General features: G+C 47.6%; 1 protein-coding gene across 1 annotated transcript in view; it reads left to right on the forward strand.

Moving 5' to 3' along the window:
* LOC138265768 (gamma-aminobutyric acid receptor subunit gamma-4) overlaps positions 1-19,696 on the forward strand; it is a 1,864,369-nt gene extending 1,844,673 nt beyond the window's left edge. Inside the window, exon 9 of the mRNA XM_069213790.1 lies at positions 19,319-19,696. Coding sequence (XP_069069891.1) covers positions 19,319-19,597 — 279 coding nt within the window. The 3' untranslated portion in view covers positions 19,598-19,696. The remainder of the gene's footprint in view (positions 1-19,318) is intronic.
* Positions 19,697-22,862: the final 3,166 nt, after the last annotated feature.

A 22,862-nucleotide genomic window follows, 5' to 3' on the forward strand; every position in this document is an offset into this window, starting at 1 on the left:
GGTGCAGTGTTAGAACAAGCGTCGGGTTCGCAATGTAAGTCAATGAGAGATCAAGGGATCTCTTCAGCGCTGCAGGCAGGCAAGGGGGGGCTTCCTCGGGGAAACCTCCACTTGGGCAAGGGAGAGGGACTCCTGGGGGTCACTTCTGCAGTGAAAGTCCGGTCCTTCAGGTCCTGGGGGCTGCGGGTGCAGGGTCTTTTCCAGGAGTCGGGACTTAGGTTTCAGAGAGTCGCGGTCAGGGGAAGCCTCGGGATTCCCTCTGCAGGCGGCGCTGTGGGGGCTCAGGGGGGACAGGTTTTGGTACTCACAGTCGTAGAGTAGTCCGGGGGTCCTCCCTGAGGTGTTGGTTCTCCACCAGCCGAGTCGGGGTCGCCGGGTGCAGTGTTGCAAGTCTCACGCTTCTTGCGGGGAGTTGCAGGGTTCTTTAAGGCTGCTTCTTGAAACAAAGTTGCAGTCTTTTTGGAGCAGGTCCGCTGTCCTCGGGAGTTTCTTGTCGTCGTCGAAGCAGGGCAGTCCTCAGAGGATGCAGAGGTCGCTGGTCCCTTTGGAAGGCGTCGCTGGAGCAGAGTTCTTTGGAAGGCAGGAGACAGGCCGGTGAGTTTCTGGAGCCAAGGCAGTTGTTGTCTTCTGGTCTTCCTCTGCAGGGGTTTTCAGCTAGGCAGTCCTTCTTCTTGTTGTTGCAGGAATCTAATTTTCTAGGGTTCAGGGTAGCCCTTAAATACTAAATTTAAGGGCGTGTTTAGGTCTGGGGGGTTAGTAGCCAATGGCTACTAGCCCTGAGGGTGGGTACACCCTCTTTGTGCCTCCTCCCAAGGGGAGGGGGTCACAATCCTAACCCTATTGGGGGAATCCTCCATCTGCAAGATGGAGGATTTCTAAAAGTTAGAGTCACCTCAGCTCAGGACACCTTAGGGGCTGTCCTGACTGGCCAGTGACTCCTCCTTGTTGCTTTCGTTGTTCCCTCCAGCCTTGCCGCCAAAAGTGGGGGCCGTGGCCGGAGGGGGCGGGCAACTCCACTAAGCTGGAGTGCCCTGCTGGGCTGTGACAAAGGGGTGAGCCTTTGAGGCTCACCGCCAGGTGTCACAGCTCCTGCCTGGGGGAGGTGTTAGCATCTCCACCCAGTGCAGGCTTTGTTACTGGCCTCAGAGTGACAAAGGCACTCTCCCCATGGGGCCAGCAACATGTCTCTAGTGTGGCAGGCTGCTGGAACTAGTCAGCCTACACAGACAGTCGGTTAAGTTTCAGGGGGCACCTCTAAGGTGCCCTCTGGGGTGTATTTTGCAATAAAATGTACACTGGCATCAGTGTGCATTTATTGTGCTGAGAAGTTTGATACCAAACTTCCCAGTTTTCAGTGTAGCCATTATGGTGCTGTGGAGTTCGTGTTTGACAAACTCCCACACCATATACTCTTATGGCTACCCTGCACTTACAATGTCTAAGGTTTTGTTTAGACACTGTAGGGGTACCATGCTCATGCATTGGTACCCTCACCTATGGTATAGTGCACCCTGCCTTAGGGCTGTAAGGCCTGCTAGAGGGGTGACTGACCTATACTTGCATAGGCAGTGAGAGGCTGGCATGGCACCCTGAGGGGAGTGCCATGTCGACTTACTCGTTTTGTTCTCACTAGCACACACAAGCTGGCAAGCAGTGCGTCTGTGCTGAGTGAGAGGTCTCCAGGGTGGCATAAGACATGCTGCAGCCCTTAGAGACCTTCCTTGGCATCAGGGCCCTTGGTACTAGGAGTACCAGTTACAAGGGACTTATCTGGATGCCAGGGTCTGCCAATTGTGGATACAAAAGTACAGGTTAGGGAAAGAACACTGGTGCTGGGGCCTGGTTAGCAGGCCTCAGCACACTTTCAATTGTAAACATAGCATCAGCAAAGGCAAAAAGTCAGGGGGCAACCATGCCAAGGAGGCATTTCCTTACACACCATTTCAATAAGTCCTATTTGTGCAACATCTAGATTTGAATGTTCAAATAAATAGTGGTATGTATATAGGAACTCACTCTAAATAATCGAAATTATTATCAGCTAATTCCAATAATTACTAGTATCTGTGTAAAGATAGTCTCTGATATAATGAATTGAGCAAGTAAGTGTAAGTTATGGCTCAGAATGGCTTGTCATCTGGCATAAGGAATTATGAGACAGAGTAGTAACTTTGGCCCTCATTATGACATTGGCGGTAAAAACCGCCCACCGCCGCGGCGACGGCTACCAAAAGACCATCGCCGTCCGCCGTATTAGGACCACAGCTGGATTTCCGCAACAACAATGGCAGAAATCTGGCTGTGGCCATGCCGGCGGATGGCGGTAAGATGGCGCTGCTGCCAGCAACAGCGCCATGCCAGTAGACTGCCGCCAGCCATTTTATGAGAAAATATACAGCCTGGTGGTGTTCTGCTGGTGGACGCTGCTGCTGGCAGCAGAGCCCCGTCCCATCTCCTGCTGAAGGACCCCCTGGATCCAGGTAAGTCGGGTCTCTGACAGGGGAGGGGGGTGTTGTGTGTGTGGGGGTGTGTGTGAATGTTTGTGTGTGCGAGAACGCGGGTGTGTGCTGTGTGCTGAATGTGTGCGTGCATATATGGAGGTGTGAGGGTATGTATGTTCAGGGATTATTCAGTGATGTGAATAGATGTATGCATGCGTGGATGCATGTGGGAATGGGTGTATCAAATCAAATCAAATCATTAACATTTATAAAGCGCGCTACTCACCCGTGCGGGTCTCAAGGCCCTAGGGGAAAGGGGGGGTTACTGCTGCTCGAATAGCCAGGTTTTTAGGAGTCTCCGGAAAGCGGGGTGGTCCTGGGTGGTCCTGAGGCTGGTGGGGAGGGAGTTCCAGGTCTTGGCCGCCAGGAAGGAAAAAGATCTCCCACCCGCCGTGGAGCGGCGGATGTGAGGGACGGCAGCGAGTGCGAGACCAGAGGAACGGAGGAGGCGGGTGGGGACGTAGAAGCTGAGGCGTCGGTTGAGGTATTCCGGTCCCTTGTTGTGGAGGGCTTTGTGTGCGTGGGTGAGAAGTCGAAAGGTGATCCTTTTGCTGACTGGGAGCCAATGCAGGTGTCTCAGGTGTGCGGAGATGTGGCTGTTGCGGGGTACGTCGAGGATGAGGCGTGCCGATGCATTTTGAATGCGTTGCAGGCGATTTTGGAGTTTGGCTGTGGTCCCGGCGTAGAGAGTGTTGCCGTAGTCCAGGCGGCTCGTGACGAGCGCGTGGGTCACGGTTTTTCTAGTGTCGGCGGGGATCCAGCGGAAGATCTTGCGGAGCATGCGGAGGGTGAGGAAGCAGGCGGAGGACACGGCGTTGACTTGCTTGGTCATGGTGAGAAGAGGGTCCAAGATGAAGCCGAGGTTGCGGGCGAGGTCTGTGGGGGTCGGTGCGGTGCCGAGGGCCGTGGGCCACCAGGAGTCGTCCCAGGCGGACGGGGTGTTGCAGAGGATGAGGACTTCCGTTTTTTCAGAGTTCAGCTTTAGGCGGATGAGCCTCATCCAATCTGCGACGTCCTTCATACCCTCTTGTAGGTTGGTCTTGGCGCTGGCGGGGTCCTTGGTGAGGGAGAGTATAAGTTGAGTGTCGTCGGCGTAGGAGGTGATGATGATGTCGTGCTTGCGAACGATGTTGTCGAGGGGGCTCATGTAGACATTGAAGAGTGTCGGGCTGAGCGATGAGCCTTGAGGTACGCCGCAGATGATCTCGGTGGGTTCTGAGCGAAACGGAGGGAGGTAAACTCTTTGGGAACGGTTTGAGAGGAAGGAGGCGATCCAGTCCAGGGCCTGGCCTTGGATCCCGGTGGAGCGGAGGCGGGTGATTAGGGTGCGGTGACAGACGGTGTCGAAGGCAGCCGAGAGGTCGAGGAGAATGAGGGCGACTGTTTCACCGTTGTCCATCAGGGTTCTGATGTCGTCAGTGACTGAGATGAGGGCGGTTTCCGTGCTGTGGTTGGTTCGGAATCCGGTTTGTGAAGGGTCGAGCAAGTTGTTGTTTTCCAGGAAGGTGGTCAGCTGTTTGTTGATGGTCTTCTCTATTACCTTGGCTGGGAAAGGCAGAAGAGAGATGGGGGGGAAGTTTTTCAGGTCGCTCGGGTCAGCCGTAGGTTTCTTTAGTAGGGCGTTGACTTCGGCGTGTTTCCAGCATTCGGGGAAGGTAGCAGAAGAAAAAGAAGAGTTGATGACGGTCTGGAGGTGCGGGGCGATGATGTCGTCGGCTTTGTTAAAGATGAAGTGAGGGCAGGGGTCCGAAGGGGCGCCGGAGTGGATAGAGTTCATGATGGATTTGGTTTCTTCAGTGTTGATGTGGGTCCAGTTGTTGAGGGTAATGGCCGGGGGTGCGGGTTTGGTGGTGTTATGTTGGGTCTGCTGTCGTGGAGGTCGCTGATCTTGCGATGGAAGAAAGTGGCGAGGGATTCGCATAAATCCTGTGAGGGCGTGACGGCGTTGGCGTTGGGGTTGGAGAACTCCTTGACGATGCTGAAGAGTTCTCTGCTGTTGTGGCTGTTTTTGTCCAGTCTGTCAGTGAAAAAGTTCTTTTTAGCAGCGCGGATCAGGCGGTGGTGTTCACGGGTAGCGTTCTTGAGGGCGGTCATGTTGTCAGCGGTGTGGTCCTTGCGCCAGGCCTTCTCAAGGGCGTGACAAGTTTTCTTTGATTCTTTGAGGGTGTCAGAGAACCAGAGAGGTTTTTTGGTGTTGGTCTGTCGATGCGTGCGTTTGAGGGGAGCAAGGTTGTCTGCGCAGTTGGAGATCCAGTTTGTGAGGCTGAGGGCTGCGTCGTTGTGGTCGGTGGTGAGGGTGGGTTGGTTGGCGGCGAGTGCTGAGAAGAGTTGCTCTTCGGGGATCTTGTTCCACTGTCGACGAGGGATGGGTTGAGTGCGGAGGTGGCGAGTCTCGTGTCGGAATGTGAAGTGGACACAGCTGTGGTCGGTCCAGTGTAGAGCGGAGGTGTGGCTGAAGAAGACGTGTTTGCTGGCGGAGAAGATAGGGTCAAGCGTGTGTCCGGCGATGTGGGTGGCGGTGTTCACCAGTTGTTTGAGGCCGAGGTTGGCGAGGTTGTCGAGCAGGGTGGTGGTGTTGGGGTCGTTGTTTTGTTCCAGATGGAAGTTGAGGTCGCCTAGGAGGATGTAGTCCGGTGAGGCGAGGGCGTGCGGGGAGATGAAGTCAGCTATGGCGTCGCTGAAGGGGGCGCGCGGTCCGGGAGGACAGTAGACGAGGGATCCTCTGAGGGTGGTCCTCGGGTCGGTGCAAATCTGAAAATGCAGGTGTTCAGCGGCGAGAGGGGTGTCTTCGGTGGAGGTGGTGACGCTGATGGAGTCTTTGAAGACGATGGCGATACCTCCTCCTACTTGGTTGGTGCAGTCTTTTCTGGAGATCTTGTAGCCTTCGGGGATGGCGGTGGCAATGTCTGGAGCAGAGGAGGCGTTCATCCAGGTCTCCGTGATAAAGGCGACGTCCGGTGCTGTGGAGTCCAGGAGGTCCCAGAGTTCAACGGCGTGCTTGTGGACGGATCGAGCGTTGACCAGGATGCACTTGAGGTGGTTGATGGCGCGTGGGCTTGTGGTCGTGGTAGTTGCGTGGTGGAAGATGCGTTTGCAGGAGTTGCAGGCGAAGGGTCCATGGGTGCGTATGTATGCGTGTATGTATGCGAGTATGTATGCGTGTATGTATGCGTGTGTGTTTCTGTGAAGGGACGTGAATGTAGGAGGGGTGAGGGGGCTGTGGAGAGGTAGAGGGGGTGGGGGGCTAACTGGAGGGGGAGGACTCCTATCAGTGACAGGGAAGGAATTCCCTGTCACTGATAGTGCCTACCGCCATGGTTTTTGTGGCATTAAGGAAGCCACGAAAACCATGGCAGTAGGTGGGGTCATAATCCCGCTGGTGGAACAGTGACGGCTGCTAGGCTGGTGATGAATATCTCCAGCTCAGTGGCTGTTACCGCTGTGGCGGTCGGAGTGGACATTGGTGGGTTGGCCTCAGCCAACCTGCCAATGTCATAATATGCTGGTAAGTACAGCCAGCCTGTTGGCAGTACTTACCACCATATTATTGCCGACTGTCGGGGTCATAATGACTCCCTTTGTTTCTTATTGCATATGTGTAGTGATGTCACAACTAAACTACAATAAAAAAGTATGTGCATGCTTGTATACAGCTATTTCATGCTACTGTGTAGATACATTTCAGAATATTGTTGACAAAAATGTTCAATGACATAATATTGTTTACAAAAATATAGTCCCGTTGAGCGTAGGTGTTCTATTATTTGATTCAATAGGACAATATATAAATCATTTTGAGGATATGATATTTTTGTCAGACAATATTAAATCAATGATATTTGACAATGTACCTGCTGGGCTATTGTGAAAGGGAGAAATTCCTTCAAAAGTATGTTGTAGGCCACTGTGGTGTGCCCTGGGCAGATATCTGGGCAATAAATGAGGAAGCAGATTGAACTGAGTGCCTTCATTAGGATAAATAACACCAAGGACAGTTGCAAAATCCTTTTGTGCATAGGTTTGGGTGAATTATTCCTCATAAATGAGTAGCATTTTGGAGGACATCATGAATACTGCCTCAGAAAATTCATGAGAATTGTACTGGTGAGGGTGTTTTCAACCCCTTTATTGGTGGTTAGTACATGGTACTAATCCAGTCCATTCTTTTTTTCTGGTGCGTGTGCAATGATGGGATGACCAGGACTACTAATGTCAGAATGCAAACAATAACCGCGGCTGGATGGATTATTCAGTGACCTGCATGTACTGCCAATCGTGCTTGATTTTGCTTAGTAGCTGTATGCCGGCAAATTGTCTGGCTCTTCTCAGTGTTTTATGAATTGTGACATCCAGAGTATGTAGCCTATCAAATCAAGATAGGCCCAGGAAAAGATGGAGCCTACTGACATGTTTGAGGAATGCACCGGCTTCCTCTATTGGTCATCAACGGACTCCATTTTAGAAGGTTTTACTTGAGTTAAGCTTGGTTCTTTTCAGACAATAGAAGCAAAAATAATTTTACAGACACACTCATGAGGAACGGCTGTTACTGCCATCCCTATGCATAAAAATGTTGTAACTTTCAGGCAGAAATGGTACACTTTACTGGTTTTAGGTACTTTTCTTACACATTCTGAAAATACTATAATTGACATGTGTGTGATATCTCTAGCCAATCTTCTTTTTTATCAAACCCATGTGCCATTTAGGGGTCGTCATGAGATGCAACTGCGACCTCTGCCTTGCCCCTTGTGACCCCTCGCAGTCCCTTTGCAACCCCTGGCCTCAGAGGTGGCAAAATCAGTACCAGGAGCACAGGGGGAGCTCGTCCTTGCGGACGTCGGCTGGAGCTCCATTTGGAGTTCCATTTTCCTTGTTTTCTGTCAGTGTTCTATTACACTAATAGTGAATAATATGTTATTTACTATTAGTGTAGTAAAGAATGGACTACAGTTAGCTGGAATAGGACCCTCATGGCATTTGAGGTAAGTTAGCATACTTTTAAATGTATGTTGTGTGTGCTTTCGAGCGAGAGTTTGCTTATGTGAGTGTATGTGTAAATGTGTAAAAGTGTGTGTGTGTAAGCATGTGTTTGAGTAAAATTAAAGGTCAAATGGTGTGTGAAGTCACTTCAGCTACCTCTTGCATTCTGGCGAATTGACGTTCATGCATTAGCAGTAACAACTTTAAAATCCCAGCATGTAATTCCTCTGGCAATCTAGGACTGACTAATGCTGTCACAAAAGAACGGAGGGAACATGGCAGACATGAAAATAAAATGGTAAAGTGCTGGAATACATTAGCTTTTGAGGTCACACAGACCCCTTCTTCGGGAGCACCACCCCTGAAAATTGATAAAGTACTCTGATAGCTCATACATTGAAAACAAGGTGGATAGCAGGAAGGGACTGAGTCGGGAAGGGATGAATTTAACATAAGGGGCTGTAGGTTAAGACAGGGGTCTACAAACTGTTCTGTGATAAAAGCTACCCATACTCAATGAAAGGCATCCCTAGCTACTAATATTAGTGTTCTACAGGTGACCATTTCAAACAAGATTACGTTAGTGGCCACACCACGCAAAAGGACCAGCAGTGTACACCTCAGTGCATCAAGGAGGGTATTGATTTGGAATGTCTCTACATTAGTAATACATGAAGCCATAGCTGAAATGCCCAGGTCACAAGGGTGATATTAGTAATAATGCATGATTTGTCACTCAAAAATCATATTAGCTTTTGAGTTATGAAAATACACACATTTTCGTCTTGAATGCACACTTTTTGAATTGTGGTATACATACATTAACTTAACCATACAAAACCTTCTGATCTAGTAGGCTATGCTGCACGAAGGAGAGCTACTGCCAGGTAGCTTGAGAGCTACCAGTAGCTCCCAAGCTACATGTTGGAGAAGCCTGGACAGGGATGTGTTGGTGCAATTGCAGTTTTTCTCCTAACTTTGCCCCATAGTAAATAATAGCAGAGATCAATGTTATACTAAAGCTGTAATGGAACACCATGGCCCACATTTTTTAAGAGGGCCTAGCACCTTCTTGCGCCACTATAGCGTACGTTGTTTACAGTAATGTGGCCCAACTAGACCAAAATCGCCACAGCAGATTTACAAAGTGGTGCAATGCATGCATTGCACCAATTTGTAACCCCCTGTGCCAGGCATAACGTATGCAAGCGTGATGTGTCCCCGTTATGGGGGCCTAACAAATGGTGCAAATAAATCTTTTTGGATTAGATTTCTTTGCGCCATTTTTTTGTCAAAAATTCTGATGTTATTGCCCCCCATCCTGTGCCTTGGTGCTCCGTATTTCAAATACGATGCACACGTTATGGTGGTAGGGCAGAGCCACCTTTTTTAAATCTGTCTGTTAGAAATGGAGTCTTTGCTTGGCAGTCAGGTTACCCCATCTCCAAGCAAGGACCCTCACTCTAGTCAGGGTAAGTCACACACAATGCAAATTTTCCTGTGCCCACCCTCTGATAGCTTGGCACTGAGCAGTCAGGCTCATCCTAGAAGGCAATGTGTAAAGTATTTGTGCAATACATCATGCAATAATACAGTGGATCACTACAAAAAGACACTACACAGGTTTGGAATAATGTAAGATATTTATCTGCTAAAAATCAGGTCAAAACAATCCAGATTTAATAAGTATATGTTGAAATATCACTGTTAAAATGCTATGTAGAGTATTTAGGCCCATATTTATACTTTTTGACGCACAACTGCGCCAACGCAGTTGTGCGTCACAATTTTTACCGCCGGCTAACACCATTCCAAAGCGCCATGCGGGCGCCTTATTTATTGAATGACGTTAGCCGGCGCTGCGGACTGGTGTGCGTCAAAAAAAATGACTCACACCAGGCAGCGCCGGCGTAGGGGAAAATGGAGGTTGGGCGTCAAAAAATGGGGCAAGTCAGGTCTGAGGCAAAATTCAGGCCTCAACACGAAAACGGGGAGGAGTGCATCAGTTTCTCAGGGCGCACAAAGACGATTCGTCAATGCTTTTCCATGCAGCTAGGGCTTTGCATCGATTTCCAATGCACAGGCTTGGATCCCGCAGAGAAATCCTGAGCATGCAGAACGTAGTCAAAGGAGCTGCATTGATCCGGTGGGTGATGCGGGGAAGTTTCTGTCTCACAGCAGGTGCTGCGTCGATTCCTCTCGCAGGAAGTCGGGCTGTGTCATTCCTGCTCAGCGATGCTTCAATCCGTTGGGAGTGCATCGAAGTTCCGGTTGCAACGCTGGCGCTCTGTTGATCTCCAATCGGGGTGCTGGGCTGCATCGTTCGGGTTTGGCGATGCAGTGATTCTCTCACCGCAGGACAGGCTGTGTCAATTCCGGCAGGCTGTGCATCGATTTTCGCTGCACAAGGAGTTCTTTACAGAGATGAAGTCTTTTTGACCCTGCGACTTCAGGAAACAGGAGGCAAGCCCTTGGAGAGCACTTCTCAACAGAGCCAGGGGGCACTAAGGTAGCAGGCCAAGAGCAAGGGAGCAGTCCTTTACAGCTAAGCAGTCAGGTGAGTCCTTTGGGCAGCCAGGCAGCTTCTCTTAGCAGGTTGCACTTTCTGCTGCAGAGTTTTCTCTCCCAGGAAGTGTATTGTCAAGAAGTGTCTAAGTTGGTAGGGTCAGGAACCCGGTTTAAATACACAAATGTCGGGAAGACTATAAAGAGTGGCTTAGAAGTGCACAAGGTCTTCTTTCAGTACAATCCTGTCTGCCAGGTTCCCAGTAGGGGATTTGGCAGTCCATTGTGTGAGGGCAGGCCACTGCCCTTTCATATGTAAGTGTCAGGCCCTCCACACTTTCAGCCCAGGAAGACCCATTCAGTATGTGGATGTGGGCAGATGTGACTGAGCATCCTGTGTTTGTGGTTGTCTGGGTGAAAGGCACAAGTGAGCTGTCAACCAGCCCAGCCAGACTTGGATTGGAGACAGGCTGTAAGACACTGAAGAATTTGAGTGTAGAGAAATGCTCACTTTCTGAAAGTGGCATTTCTAGAATAGCAATATTAAATCCAACTCCACCAATAATCAGGATTGTGTATTACCATTCTGGCGATACTATACATGACCTGGTTAACCCTTTCAGATCAGAATCTACCACTCAGGGTAGCCCTAATGCTATCCTATTAAAGAAGCAGGCCTCACAGTAGTGGAAAACTAATTTAGGAGTTTTACACTACCCGGAAATATAAACTACACAGGTACATGTCCTGCCTTATACATACATGGCACCCTGCCCTATGGGTTACGTAGGGCCTACAATAGGGGTGACTTATATGTAGAAAAAGGGGTGTTTAAGGCTTGGCAAGTACTTCTAAATGCCAAATCGAAGTGGAAGTTAAACTGCACAAACAGGCCTTGCAGTGGCAGGCCTGAGACATGGTTAAGGGCTACTTTTGTGGGTGGCACAACCAGTGCTGAAGGCCAACTAGTAGTATTTAATTTACAGGCCCTGGGCTCGTGTAGTGCACTTTGCTAGGGACTTACAAGTAAATTAAATATTCCAGTTGGTTATGAGCCAATGTACCATGTTTTAGGGAGAGAGCATATGCACTTTAGCACTGATTAGCAATTGTAAAGTGTGCAGAGTCCTAAAGCCAGCAAAAATTAGGTCAGAAAAAGAGGAGGAAGGCAAATAGTTTGGGAGTGACACTGTAGAACGCAATTTCCAACAATTTACAAACTTCTCTTCTTTGTCACTTCAGTTGAAACATGTCTAAAACTGGTGATAACAAACTCAGGGGGTTATTCTAACTTTGGAGGAGTGTTAATCCGTCCCAAAAGTGACGGTAAAGTGACGGATATACCACCAGCCGTATTACGAGTTCCATAGGATATAATGGACTCGTAATACGGCTGGTGGTAAATCCGTCACTTTTCCGTCACTTTTGGGACGGATTAACACCTCCTCCAAAGTTAGAATAACCCCCTCAGTTCTTTTCAGGCCCCTAGGTCAGTGCATACAGTTTGTCTATGGAAGCAGACAGGCACTAACTGCAACTCTAAAATGGTTTCATCCACTAGAAAATACACCCAATTGATCATTGCTGTACCCAGAGTGGATGCATCCTTGTATAGGAGGCGGTTCTAACCTGTGACAACCCCTAGTTGTTTTCAGAATTGATTCTAGTTTTATACTGCTATTGTGGTGTGAGATGTCCTAGTGGAGTCTCACGCACCATAAACGCTATGTCAAAATGTTTTTGAGCTATAAATTCTAGGATCCACCATTTCAAAAATTGTCTGCTGCTGTGTAGTTGGTTATAGAGGTGATACTTATGTTATGATTGAGAAACTGAAAAGGCATATGCTAACAAGTATGGAGGCTGATTGAGGAAGTATATTGATTGGTCCAGTATGTTATCTGAGCAGATCTAAGCAGATACCTAGCCTCATTTGGTTGTGCCCTTTTATCTGCGCAGATACCTAGACCAAATTGGCTGTGGCCATATTTCTGCACAGACACCTAGACTAAATTGGTTGTGGTCCTTTAAAGCCTTTTAATTAAATTGCAAATCAAAATTTGGGAGTGCAATTATGTAGTGTTAAAACTGATTTGAACCTTGAGCAAATGTAGTTCTGTAGTGTTAAAACTGCTTTTAACTTTATGTAAAGTGAACCTAAAAAAAATAATTTTTAATTGTTATGTGTTTGAAACATCATTGCTCTAGTTCCTCTTATCAATACCTGGGTGACAGACATATATTAAGAGTCAGGTACTTATAAATTCTGCATATTCTCCTAAGGCAATTTTAATGGGATTCATACTGCTAGTTACTCTTTTCGGAGAGTTAATGTGTCTGTTACCCAGCCTTTAGATCAAAGCACAATAGAAACAATATACCAATCCTGGTGAAATCTAAATTATCATGAAAGAGCTACAAGTGGGGGTAAACGTTCCTTAAGTTGATTAGATGCAGAACCTTGTCAAATATCTTGAACTGTATTAATATGAGGAACAAAGGAAGAACAGACAAAATGGTTAAGAAGAATAGAAGCAGAAAAGGGATATGTACCAGTTATGATGATGTACCTCTGTCTGGCGTGCAAGGTCCTACTCTGAATTTGTATACACAAACTCTTTTGGAACCCATTTTCAAGATAAGTGGCTCTAGCTCCCTGACTTACTCTCAGTAGCAGTAAAAGACAGACTTGCTGGGGAACTTGAAGACAGAGAATCCCCTGGAGTGGTACCACAGGAAGTACAGGCTCCTATTCATCAGCTTATAATCACACAGCTCGTCTCATCAGGTGGAAGCCCTCCCAGATTTTCTGAGGTCTGTCATGAGTGGCTTCTGTTTTTCATTAGAAACAGAACACAATGCTACTGTTACTCTCTGCTCTTACACCAGTCTAAAATAGACACCATTTTATTTACTTGCATTTTGCATGAACAGTAAGATTTTACTGGAAATTAGACAAAATATTACTTCAGAAACTGATGCACTATGGTAAACATTCAACATATTAATGTCACAGTGCCTTTTCCCTGTTATAGCCAAAAGAATAGTCAGGTCCAATAGCTGTTGTTAATGCTCCACAAATTTAAGATTCCAATTAGAAACAAATACACTCACAAGATCTGCATATAACACTGTGGAGGCCTGAGTTGTCACATCACAAATTTTTGGGTTTGACAGAATCTAACAACATAGCTGTAGGGAACCGTACAGAGGCCCAATAGCAGCCTAATAATGCAAACAATTAATATCTAACTTGTGCTAGCAACCACTAACCTGAGACATCTAAAGCCAACACTGGAAGAGGTCAAATATTTTAAGGATGCAAGGAATGTTTTTGAGTTGAGGCTACTTAAGAAATTTAAAAAAGTGCTCCATATAAGAAAGATGTTGCAAATTTCTGGCTTGAAGATAATCTCATCTGATGGTCCAGTCACACATTAAAAGCTGAGCCCAAGAAGATGGGTGTTCTTATAAATGGGAAATCAAGCCAGTCACCATGACATGTTCTGGATGTGGATTTAATAGACTCTGGGATACTTGAATCTTCTGGTAGATGTGGGAACTCTGTTATCGCTAAATCCTGAGATAGACACTCAAGTCATGAGATTCTCAAATCCTGCAGTATACTCTCTAATCCCCTCCCAGCCTGCCACTCAGATGGGGCATACAGTCATGGCTTTTGTGTTGGCCCCATGCGTACAGGATTGCTTTTGCTAGCAATGAGGGACGGTAACAGCTGACAACTGGATAGCAAAATCACTGAAATAAATACGTAAAGCTTCTACCATTAGCTGTAAAAGTGCAGCAGAAGAGGCTCAAAGCTGATAGTTAAATAAGTAGGTGTTATGCATTATTCAGTGGTTCTCTTTGCAGAGAGACTAGATGGTTAGCATCTGAACAGTCTACCTTTCATTTTTACCTGGCCTTCTCACCCAATCCCCCAGCCATCAAGAGATAGAAAACAGTGATTTTTAGTTGGCTTTCACTACAGCTGACCATTGGCCAGTGTATCATAGGCCACCTGCTCTGTCCACATCACCTTTACCCTATTGCTTCTCTTTCTGCTCTGTAGTCCTTCCACAGTCACCCCCCTTTTTCCTCATCCTTGGATAAGCATCTGCACACACTGTGAATCTCAGTCCTTGCTGCCATGTCCCTCTCAACACCATTCCCTACTGATCTGGCTGAAACATCCCATTTGGTCTCCTTGCTTCCCTACTTCCCCACTGCTTGTTGTATGAGTGTTCCTGCCCCCATCATAGAATTTCCATTCCTGGCAATGTCTACGGGTCAAATCATGCAGAGTACTTTTTGGTGAGGGGAGTATTGTGTTTAAGGAATGCCTCAGTTTAAGGGCATAGGGTGCAGATTGAGGGTCACAGAGGGCTATCCCTAACAACTGTGTCTCTCCACTAATGGTTGCATTCACACCTGTGGGTGCTTGAGTGGAATTGGACATGGCAGGTATTTGGGAAGCTGTAAACCTGAAGCAACTCATTTGCCATCACATCAAGATGGGTCTAGTGGCGGGAGGAAAGAAGCTGGTGCTCTTCTAATTCCTTTCTTATCTCACTGTATGCATCATCTGCACCTTCCTGTGCTTGTGCTACTAGCCTGAGCTAGCAGAACTCTAGCATCACAACCAGTACATTATCAGGTCATGCGGTTGGCTTGTTCTGGGCATGCCTCCTATGTGAACATGTGTTACTGATGTGGTATGTTTGTCTTTAATTTGAGCTACTGCTGGTCATGCATTTTCAATCAATCAGTCAATCAATCAGGGTTCTTATAGAGCACTGCTAATCACCTGTTTGGGTCTCAAGACGCTGGCTGGAGAGTTCTAAAGTTCAGTCAAAGAAGATTGCCTGAGATAAAGAGGAAGATAGTTCCAGGTCTTAGCAGTGAGGTAGGATCTTCCTTCAGCTGTGGTCTTGCGGATGTGTGGGATGGTGGCCAGGGCCAGGTGAGCGGAGTTGTCTGGTGGGTGTGTGTAAGGTGAGGCGGTGGTTGTTGTGAAGGGCCATGTAGGCATGCGTAAGGAGTTTGAAGGTGATTTTTTTGTTGATCATGAGCCAGTGTAGGTCTCTCAGGTGCCTGAAGATGTGGCTGTGTTGAGAGTTGTCTAAGATAAGTCTAGCAGCAGCGTTCTGCCTTCTTTGCATCTTCATTCAGAGCATTTGGGTGGTGCCTGCGTAGAGCACGTTGCCATAGTTGAGCTTGCTGCTGACAAGTGTCTGGGTCATTGTTCTTCTGGATTAAATGGGGATCCACTTGAAGATCTTTTGGAGCAGGCAGAGCATGTGGAAGCAGGAGAACAAGATGATGTTGACTTGTTGGTTTATAGAGAGCGAGTAGTCGAGGATGATGCTGAGGTTACATGTGTGGTTGGTCTGTGTGTGTGTGGGGGGTCCAAGCACTGCAGGCCAGCAAGAGTTGTCCCAGGTGGAGGGGGTGGTGCCCAAAATGAGGACTTCTGTCTTGTCGGAGTTGAGCTTGAGGCAGCTTTCTTTCATCCAGCTGGCGACTGCCTTCATCCCATTGTGGAAGGTGCTCCTAATGACTATATGTTTGTCGGTGAGGGAGAGGATCAGCTGGGTGTCATCAGCATAGGATTGAGTCCGTGGTTTCTGATGATGTCTGCTAGCTGGCCATGTTGATGTTGAAGAGGGTGGGACTCAGGGAGGAGCCATAGGGGACACCACAGCAAATCTATGTAGCTTCGCATGTGAATGGTGGGAGCCTGACTCTCTGGGTTCGGCTGGTGAGGAAGAAGAGGATCCATTTCCGGGCTTTGACCAGGAAGGGGAGTAGAGAGATGTGTCTGTAGTTCCTGAGGTCCGTCGGGTCTGCGGAGGATTTATTAAGCAAGGGGTTGCCCTCTGCATCTTTCCACTCTTCAGGGAAGGGGGCAGTCTTGATGGAGCAGTTGATGGTGCGGCAAAGCTCGGAGACAATGGTGTTGCTGGCTCTGTTGAAGATTTGGTGGGGCAGGGGTTCGAGAGGACTCCGGGGTGGACGGTCTTCATGATCCGTAGGGTGTCATAATTACTGAGGTTGGTCCAGTTGGTCAGGGTCGGCTAGGATCCGTAACCTTTGGGTGCGGAGGTTGCGGGCGGGGCTTGTGAGTCTTGGGTTGTGAAGCTGTCATAGAGGTCAAAGATCTATGGGTGGAAGAAGGTGACGAGGTTGTCACAGAGGGCTTGGGATGGGGGATGTCTGTGGTGTAAGTGATGGGTTTGGTGAATTCTTTGATCATGATGAAGAGTTCTTTGCTGTTGTATGCATTGGCATTGATTCATTCTTGTATGGTGGTTTTCTTTGTGGCTCTGATGAGGTGATGGTGTGATGGGATGGCGGTTTTGATGGCTGCGTGGTCTGCCAGGGTCTTACTGCACCTCCATCTTTTCTCCAGACATCTACTGGTGCATCTGGATTCTTGCAAGTCAGGGGAGAACCAGCTGACTTTCTTGGTGGTCTGTTTGTTGGAGGGTTTCCTGATGGGGGCCAGAGTGTTGAGACAGTTGGAGATCCATCTGTGGAGGAGGCGTGCAGGTGTGGTGGTGTCCATGGAGGTCAGTGGTTGTGTGTTGCAAAGGGTGATGGGCGAGTTGGTCTTTGTTGACCTTGTTCCAGCTTCTGCACAGTGGTCAGAGGACGTGGTCATGACGGGTGGGTTTGGTGAAAGAGAAGTGGACGCAGTGGTGGTCAGTACATAGGAGTTCAGAGGTATGGCTGACGGAGATGTTGCTGCTGGCAAGGACGATGGGGTTGAGCGTGTGTCCTATTGCGTGCATTAGGGAGGGAACCAGTTGTTTGAGTCCGATGCTGGTAAGGTTCACCAGTAGGGATGAGGTGTTTGGTTCCCTGAGGTTGTCCAGGTGGAAATTGAGGTCGCTGAGGAGGATGTGGTCTGTAGAGGCAGGGCATGATGTATGATGAAGTCAGCTATAGATTCTCTGAAGGGGGGCGGGTTCCCGGGGGGGTCTGTTGACAAGGATGCCGCATAGGGTGTTGTTCGGATTGGTCTGGATCTGGAAGAGAAGGTGCTCCATGTCATGTGTGTGGACATCAGTGCTGGTTGTGAGGCGAAGGATGTGCTTGTGTACGATGGCGATGCCTCCTCCTCGTTGGTTGGCATGGTCCTTGTGGATGATCTTGTCAGGGATGGCAGTGGAGAGGTCCAGAGCAGAAGTGGGGTTTAGCCAGGTCTCCATGAAGAATGCGACATTGGGGGTGGTGGACTTAAACAGGTCCCAAATCTCTATGGTGTGTTTCCTGAGGGAGTGCTGCTGAGGTGGATGTGTCTGGTTGTTTGGGGCCATATGGTAGGTGGTGCTGGCATGTGACAGCACGAGAAGGTGCAGTTTCTCGAAGGGAAGGGTCCTTTGTTGTCGTTCGGTGATGCATGGTGGCAGGCGGTATTTCGGCCAGCGTTGATGGCGTGGAGGAAGCCGGTGTTGTAGCGGTGAGGGGTCTGTGGACCAGGGTCCCCGCCACTGGGCATGGTCCAGACACAAATGGGTGCACATGAGCTTAACTTTGGTGCACCTTTGCTGCGCCAGCTGCCTGGCTGTGCAGCAGCCACCATTAAGTAGTGGTGGGGAGGTGGGAGGTGCATGTCAGCTGGGAGGCAGGAGGCAGAAAGCAGTGCTGGAAGGGGTGGGGCCACAGGGGCAGGCAGCGGTAAGGGCGGGAAGCGCAACGAGATGCAAATGGGCACAGAGAAAGGCAGATAAGAGAAACTCAAGAGAAAATAGCACAGAAAGAGAAATACAGAAAAAAAGAGAAACACAGGAAAAATAAGAGAAAGACAGGAAAAACAGAGACAGAGAGAGACAGAGAGACCATATTTACCACTGGACCACCAATGATGAAGAATACGCAGGAGCCTGTTGGTGGAGGAGTGTCTCAAACACTACAGCAAGAGTGCAGGGGAGGCATGCAACTACCAGGTAGAGGTATGTTGTAGGGGAGCAACGCACACTGATGAGGTCAGTGAGGCCGCTCCTTCAATGCGCAGCAGCCACCATTAAGTAGTGGTGAGAAGGTGGGAGGCGGAGGTCAGCTGGGACACGGAAAGCAGAACTGGGAGAAGTAGGGGCCACAGGGGCAGGCAGTGGCAAGGGCAGAAAGTGCAACAGTATGCTAAGGGACACAGAGAAACATAAATAACAGAGAAATACAAGAGAAATAGCACAGAAAGAGGCATACAGAAAAAAGACAGGAAAAACAGAGACAGATAATACTCAACACTGGACCATTAGGGATGAGGCGCAAGCAGGAGCCTGCAGGTGAAGGAGGGCCTTGAACACTACAACTAGAGCGCAGGGGGCACACAGCTACCAGGTGGAGCTGCACAGTGGGGTAGCAATGCATGCTGACGAGGTCAGTGAGGTCACTCCTTCACAGCGCAGCAACCACCTTTAAGAAGTGGTGGGGACGTGGGAGGTGCAGGTCAGCTGGGAGGTGGGAATCAGTGCTGGGGGGGCAGGGCCATGGGGGCAGGCAGCGGCGACAGCAGGAAGCACAATGGGATGTGAAGGGGCACAGAGAAATACAAGAGAAAATAGCACAGAAAGAGAAATACAGAAAAAAGATAAACACAGGAAAAACAAGAGAAAGCCAAAAAAACTGGAGATAGAGACAGACAATACTCACCACTGGACCACCACTGATGAGGCAGAGGAAGGAGCCTGTGGATGAAGGAGGGCCTTGAACACTACAACTAGAGCGCAGGAGGGCACACAGCTACCAGGTAGAGCTGAGCGGTGGGGGAGCAATGCACTCTGACAAGGTCAGTGAGTTCACTCCTTTACCACACAGCGGCTGCCATTAGATAGTGGTGGGAAGGTGGGAGTTGCAGGTCAGCTAGGAGGCGGGAGGTGGGAAGCAGCTCTTGGAGGGGGCGGAATGCAGGGCAAGCAGAAGCAAGGGCGGGATGCACAACGGGATGTGAAGTGGCACAGATAAATACAGATAAGAGAAATAAAAGAGAAATTAGCACAGAAAGATACATTTTCTGTTCTATTTGTGTGATGGAAGCTCGCTCTACTGTACATGTACAAAACACACATTGTCTTCTTGGAGCTTAAGAAATCCTTTATTTAGTTTATTTTCTGACTGATGTTGCAATAGTAATAAGCATAGTTGAGCTACATGAGAAGGAGAAGGCAAGTCTTTACTTCGATGTTGTGAACAGAAAGGCCCACAGGCATTTAACTAGTTGTTTTTGCTGTGTAAAGGAAAGAAAGTTTATTTTATTTCACCAAACGGTAGCCGGTACCTTTTTCGATTTCAGGATAATAATGACTTCTCTCTTTGCTTTGCAGTCATCTTCTGACACAGACGCTATGCCTTCTTATGCAACTATCACAATCAACAATGTCATGCACTGGTCTGAAGTGGAAGAAGCACCAGGCTCCCCGTGCCTGGAGGGGAAGGAATGTCAGAGCTTTTTCTGCTGCATTGAAGACTGCCGGACAGGAACATGGCGGGAGGGGCGTATCCGCATTCACATCTCTCGCCTGGACTCCTACTCTCGTGTTTTCTTCCCCACTGCCTTTCTGCTTTTTAATATTGTGTATTGGATTGCTTATCTCTATCTCTAGCTTCTTCGTGACTTGCATATAAATAAATCTAACATAATGTACATTATTAAAGTTCTCACAAAATCTAGCAATTTCTTATTTCAATAAAGAGTTCTTTCGAAATAAGCAGTGTTGATGAAGTTTGTTTTGGTGTAACTTTTACTGACAAGTGTTATCCATGGGAGCACTTTGAGACCCACTCTCGTATAGTAACATTTCACACTAACAGTTCACTTCCCAGGATTCTGGGAATCTGAGACAAGCACAGTGTTGTTCTCTGATTCTCATCTGTTCACTAGCAAGACACACAGGAACACTTGCCTATTGAGGAACTGTAGGACGCAGGATCAGAGTGGGAGAGAAAAGAGGAGCAGGCACAAAATTACAAGTGGCCCTTAGTAGTAAATCAGATAGCTCAAAAAATGGCCCACATTTATAGTAAAGTCACTCTATATAGGTGACATTTAAGGAAGAGTATGCAGAATGCATTTGTGCTAGCAGGAGGCAATATTTATGATGATATCAGAGAAATTAACAAACAACCCGGTCCACCATACCATAAACAGACAATAAATTGGCCTATACACTGACCTGTCAGACCAGCTCCTCGGGCTCTGCCAGATGGCCCCTTAAGCCAGTTGAACCCTGGCGATAAGTTAAACGAGTATTCAATTTTTTTGAAGATTTAGGCAGTGGGCATATGTGGCACAGAAAAATCATGCTAAACTCTTTTTTTGGATCACATATTCAAAACCATTGTTATAACATTACTGTTATAGTGTTAGCAATGGTGTAACAAAGGACCCTGCTGCCCCCACTGTGGGTGTGGGGGGCCAGCTTCAGGGGCACCGTCAGCACAGTACCCTGACCTGAGAGCTCCTGAATGCAGGGGGACCCCCTTAAGTTTTATTACACCACTGAGTGTTAGTAGTCCTAGAGTATGTGGTTGCAGCCTAAGACTTGGGAGTAAAAGCCATACACTGTCAAGCCATTTGCAGTTCCAAAATATAAATGCTGCATTTGATGTATATTGTTTTGTATTTAGGCCCATATTTATACTTTTTTAGCGCTGCATTTGCGCCGCTTTTTGATGCAAAAGCGGCACAAACTTACAAAATACAATTGTATTTTGTAAGTTTGTGCCGCTTTTGCATCATAAAATGACGCAAATGCGGCACTAAAAAAGTATAAATATGGGCATAGTCTCCAACATAGCCTACATTCACATGGAAAGAATGAGAGCAGAATAAGACAGCAAGCATTGGCAATGCCTGTAGTTCTGGCTTATAAGTAAAAGTGTTTCTTGAGTCATTGATGGGTTTACACACTCAATAAGATATCGCATATGTGCTCTATCACTCATCCCAGCACCTATACCTCAATTTTTCCATCCACTGACTAGTACTTGCACTCACTTATTACGACACCAAAACACACACAAACTCAACAACATATCAGAGGTAATCAAAATAATAGGAGTAGAAAAGAAAATGTTTTTGCTTCTTAACCTTGGCATACAAATGCTTGCAATTACAAATAAGCCTACACAAAACAATGGGTGGCTATCTTGCAATGCTGTTGTATATAGTGCGTCATTGTCTTAGTTCCAGCATGGCTGCAATGTTTAGAAACACCATATTGGACATTTTATAAGGATAAAACAGTGATACACTATGCACAATATCATTCCATGATGACTGCATTTTTTTTCGATGCAATGGCTGTGCACTGTTATTGAAATGATCAACAAGAAAGCAGCGAGATAACACTGTCTAGGGAGCTGTACTATGCTGTAAATAATGAAAAGAAAAAGCAGAAGGGAAGAAATGGAAAGGTACCAAATAAAAGACAAAATAGAAAACTAAAGAGGGTGCACAGCCTTGACACTTTGCACACACATTTTCAGGCAGAAGGAAGAACTAGTTAATTAGTCAGATCCAGATCAGCATCAATAATGTACCAAACAAAGTAACTTGGGAAGGTATTAGCATTAGGTAGCACCTCGAAAGCAAGTGAACAGCCAGAACTAAAATATACTTCAATAAAGAACTAGCATAAATCTGCCCAATTAAAGAGTCCGGGAAAGTCTAAATATACATTCTGCAAGATGACTGGCATAAAATCTACCTTTGAGAGTATAAGTATGAATATATTTTTTAATTTCCATGTTGTTATAAGGAAACACTGCTGGACCTTAAATACATGACACATATTTATCATTTATTTTAGTCAATGTAGTTACAGTATTAGTAGGCAAATGATTCACTAAAGTAGACAAATGTCTAAATTTTACACCATTCAACACTACATCAAAAGGTGGAATCAACACACCTAGGGGCATATTTATACTCCGTTTGCGCCGGAATTGCGTCGTTTTTTTTGACGCAATTTTGACGCAAAACTAACTCCATATTTATACTTTGGCGTTAGACGCGTCTAGCGCCAAAGTCCATGAAGTTAGCGTCATTTTTTAGCGTGGGCACCTACTTTGCGTTAATTATATGCAAGGTAGGCGTTCCCGTCAAAAAAATCGACTCCGAGGCATGTGCGTCGGATTTATACTCCCGGGCAAAAATCACGCCCGGGAGTGGGCGGATCAAAAAAAATGACGTCCGGCCACTTTTGCGCCGTTTTTTAGCGCCTGCAAAAGGCAGGCGTTAAGGGACCTGTGGGCTCTGAAGGAGCCCCGAGGTGCCCTCCCATGCCCCCAGGGACACCCCCTGTCACCCTTGCCCACCCCAGGAGGACACCCAAGGCTGGAGGGACCCATCCCAGGGACATTAAGGTAAGTTCAGGTAAGTATTTTTTTTAATTTTTTTTGTGGCATAGGGTGGCCTGATTTGTGCCCCCCTACATGCCACTATGCCCAATGACCATGCCCAGGGGACAGAAGTCCCCTGGGCATGGCCATTGGGCAAGGGGGCATGACTCCTGTCTTTGCTAAGACAGGAGTCATTTCTATGAGGGTTGGGAGTGAAAAAAAATGGCGCAAATCGGGTTGAGGCTAAATAATTGCCTCAACCTGACTTGCCCCATTTCTTGACGCCCAAGCCCCATATCCCCCTACGCCGGCGCTGCCTGGTGTACGTCGTTTTTTTTAACGCACACCAGACGGCGCCGGCGGCTAACGCCGGCTAACGTCATTCAATAAATACGGCGCCCGCATGGCGCTTCAGAATGGCGTTAGCCGGCGCTAATTTTTTTGACGCAAAACTGCGTTGGCGCAGTTTTGCGTCAAAAAGTATAAATATGGGCCCTAATATTTTCATTAGCACTTTACCAAACC

The sequence above is a fragment of the Pleurodeles waltl genome, chromosome 2_1, assembly GCF_031143425.1.
Source record: "Pleurodeles waltl isolate 20211129_DDA chromosome 2_1, aPleWal1.hap1.20221129, whole genome shotgun sequence".
NCBI lineage: Eukaryota > Metazoa > Chordata > Amphibia > Caudata > Salamandridae > Pleurodeles > Pleurodeles waltl.